At 52.1% G+C, this 3,716-nt stretch overlaps 1 protein-coding gene across 1 annotated transcript in view; it reads right to left on the bottom strand.

Annotated features, from left to right (window-relative positions):
- Positions 1–401: 401 nt before the first annotated feature.
- The window catches only part of LOC114763366 (transcriptional activator Myb-like), a 6,534-nt gene continuing 3,219 nt past the window's right edge, over positions 402–3,716 (bottom strand). The window contains 8 exon segments of the mRNA XM_028953012.1: positions 402–1,280; positions 1,359–1,442; positions 1,909–2,013; positions 2,177–2,299; positions 2,382–2,493; positions 2,583–2,719; positions 3,221–3,415; positions 3,657–3,716. The exon segment at positions 3,657–3,716 is cut by the window's right edge and continues 45 nt beyond it. Of these exon segments, the coding sequence (XP_028808845.1) occupies positions 1,185–1,280; positions 1,359–1,442; positions 1,909–2,013; positions 2,177–2,299; positions 2,382–2,493; positions 2,583–2,719; positions 3,221–3,415; positions 3,657–3,716 (912 nt within the window). The 3' untranslated portion in view covers positions 402–1,184.

Raw genomic sequence — 3,716 nt, 5'->3', positions numbered from 1 at the left:
TAAAAAGGCAACTAATTATATATATATATATATATATATATATATATATATATATTAAAAAAACAGCCATTAAAGTGTTCTAGAAGAAATACAAAATTAGAGATTTTCCCCAGATTGTCATAAAACATAACAAGTGTTTGTTAAATTTTTGGAGAGAAATTGTTCTCCACGTCAAGTGCCGTTTTGTCACTAAAGCTCCATTTTGATTGAAGTTGTGCTCAGAATACAAAATGCTTGTAAAATTTCAGACATTTTTTTTTGTTCAATTACATTTCTTCTTGCTCGAATAACACCTCTGTTCATTACAATTGTTAACACTTTGCTGAGCTAGCCTGGTCCCGCGGCCACGGTCCAACGTAAACGTACATTTATCATAATGGACGCGTTTCCGTTGCCTGTTTTGCGTTATTTGAACTACGGAGTAAAGAAACACATTTCTTTTAAGAACCTGCTCCATGTTTTGTCCATCACTGGTTCACTGCAATTTTTCAAACCTCTTCAGTATCGACAATTTTAAAAATAAAACGGGGCATCAACTGTAAATGTTCAGGTCTGGTTCTGAATACGTCGAAACATTTCAACACATCCACAGAACGGGAATTCCGGTGGGAATGTTGGCAGTGCCCCTGTAAACTGACTTATGAAAGAGTCGGGAATGGCTCACTGTAATGCACCTGGAAATGTCGCAGTTGAAATACGTAGGTTCCATGCTCACGCGGTCAGCGTGAACATCCCAGTAATGCTAGAAGGACACAGGACAATGAGCGTGTAAGCATGAATACAGACACGCCATCCGCAGACGGGCACAGACCGAAATACTTGAGTCAAACACTGCTGACGAAGCCCCTCGTAGTCATTAAAAATTGATAAAATAATAAATTACTGTGTTCGATCTTTATATTAATATTCATAGTCACATCAGCCCGTCCAATATGAAGAATTATTAAAACCCATTTATAATACAAAAAATAGAATACAAAACAGTGATATATAAAAAAAAACAAATATATAAAAAAAAAACAGACAAAACACGAAGTTCTTTGGTTGGTTGAAATCCAACAAGTAGATCGATAGAGTAACCAATGGCGTAGCGCCTCTCCCAAATGTTGTACCACAACAATGAATGTCCAGTCTGCCTTGTGAAATGAAACCAGGTTCGGAGTGTCTCAGTCGTCCTGCTCCGTCTACATCACCAGCGTGCGGGTGCTGAAGGCGTTGAGGTATTTGTGCGTCTGGTCCTCCGCCTTCCCAGCAACCACCTGCTCCCAAACGTTGAACTGCTGGGGGGGGGGGAGAACAGTCAACCTTCGGCTGACGACGTTCTTCAGTGGAGAACCGTCTCCTGCCGATGGACTCACCTGCAGGTGGCCCCTCAGGTTCCTGTGTCCATCTTCAGTCTTCTCAGAGCCTGGCAGCATGAGCACAGAGCTGGTCAGCAGGTCCTGAGAGGAACAGGGGAAGGTGTGAGATGGTGTGAGGCAAAGCGAGACAGCTCAGAGGTGGCAGGAGGTGTGTCACACGTTGCAAGAGGACATTGTGGGGACCAAAATGACAGATGCAACGTTTCATCTCAGTCTGCTGTTTTTTCGTAGATGCGATTCTGCTTAGTCGCCCAGAATCCAATGAGTCAACACATCAAGTTCTGAGAAGTCAAACTGCTTCTCCTCCACTTCTACTGTTCCTCTGCATCTGCAGTCTGGTGGGTCGGTCACTAGTGGGGCTGATACGAGACCCGTGGTCCATGCGGGTGGACGCTGCGCCGGCCGCGTTGGTGAAGAAACCAGGCGGCGCGAGGAGGACGCGGGATCCTGGACTAGAAGGATGTGCTCGTGTTTCGCCCACGAAACCCAACACGCCGCCCGATGCAAATGCGGAAAGGTGAGACCCAGCGTTCCATGGAAGACTCACCGGGGCGTCGTGAGGGTGGGCGTGGCCACTTGTGGGAAAGAGCTCGGCTTGAAGGTCTGAACCCTCCCACTGCAAACACGGGCTTCTCTCACACGCAGAGTCGACCTGCAGAACACACGCCAGACACTTGCTACAGTACACACGTAGAAGTGTGTGTGTGTGTGTGTGTGTGTGTGTGTGTGTGAGCCCCAGGGGCTTCTCCAGGCCGTAACGTAACACTGCAGGCTACAGCGCGCCGGAAAGTCCAGGGCTTCCTGCTCCACTCTACCTCCTGCTTGATCTTCTTGAGGGGGGGCATGTCGTGCGGCGGGGGTCCCGAGGAGACCTCGCACTCCACCGGCTCCTGCTTGATGCCGTCCAGGCCCCGGTTGTCCAGGGGCGGGCTGTGGCTCTGGAAAAGGCCGCCGGAGAGTGAGTGGCCATTTTATATACGGACGCGCACGCGCGCATTTACACACACGGCGGCTGCTCACCCTCTTCAGGGGCCCGAATTTAAGGTCATGCAGGGCCAGTGCGGTTTTAAAGGGGGTGGGGGTGCGTGGGGACAGCTCCATTATGGACCTCCTGAGATTGGGGGTCCTGAACCTGGAACATCAGGACGGAACGAGAGCGGAAATCAGCGCCAGACGGGCAGAAGTGCAGCAGAATATGCGGCAAACGCAGAACTTGCGTACATGTCGTTCTCCTTTTGGCCGGAGAGGGCGTGGTCGCGATGCAAGGGCGTGGCCATCAAGGGCTTCTGGGAGCACACGGAAGAGGGGGCCACTGCGTCATGGTCGGGGCTCCCCGGCGTCGCGGACGGGTTAAAAAACTGCGGAAACACAACCAGGTCACACACACACACACCACACATCATCTCAACGTGCACAGAGGAGAGCGGAACCTGGAGAACATCAGAAGGAATCAGCGACCAATCAGGGGACGTCTGATTAGTGGGGTGCGAACGTGATTGGTTAGTTTTAACTGCACTAAAGCGGGCAGGTTAGCGGTGACACTACCCTAAATTAGGCGGCTAGACCGTGCTACCTGCGACGGGGAAAACGGGAGGTTTCTGGCTGGCGAGCATTTGGGGTGGAGCAAATGAAACCAGCCAATGAGAAGAGGCCACTGTCTCCACTGTGGGCGGAGAGACGCCACCGCGCGCGAGCGCGACCGGCCGCGACCCTGTCCGTCTGGGATAAGCTCCTATCGGAGAGCTCGGTGGCACCGAGGTCAGTCCAGGGGGACGCGGCCTACGGAGATGATGTCCAGGTCAGAGGCCTGATATCTCTCACAACACACACACACACACACACACACACACTACACTCACAGAGTCGATGGAGTCGATACCCTCGATGAACTCGGGCAGGTTGGGGTTGGTGACGCCGCTGGAAGCACTCTCCTCGGGAAGGCAGCCCTGGTCAAGGGGCGGGGCCGGGGCGGCGGCCTGATGATGCAGCGAGGGCATGGACACGCCCAGCGCGCTGTCACTCACAGGGCCGCGGCTCCACCCGAAACTTGGCATCTGGGGGAAGAAGAACTGAGTCAGGGGTGAGTCAGGGAACGCGGGGCAGGGACGCGGGGCAGAAGAAGAGGAAGTAGTCCTGCAGGATGGGTGGTGTTCGGGACCCCGGTTGCATAAGGGTTAAACATAGTTCTGTGGTGTGATAAGAGGCGCGATTGCATCACCGCTGCAGTTGGCCTGCGAAATAGACCCCCGCAGATGCTTCCTCCACACACACACACACACACACACACACACTGACCGGTAGCGCTTGTTGTCCTTTCAGTTCGTTCTCAGTGGACATGAGGAGCATCTCGATCTC

Source organism: Denticeps clupeoides, chromosome 14 (assembly GCF_900700375.1).
Source record: "Denticeps clupeoides chromosome 14, fDenClu1.1, whole genome shotgun sequence".
In the NCBI taxonomy this organism is placed as follows: domain Eukaryota; kingdom Metazoa; phylum Chordata; class Actinopteri; order Clupeiformes; family Denticipitidae; genus Denticeps; species Denticeps clupeoides.
Note: the sequence above shows the minus strand (reverse complement) of the source record. Positions and strands in the feature narration are given on the sequence as shown.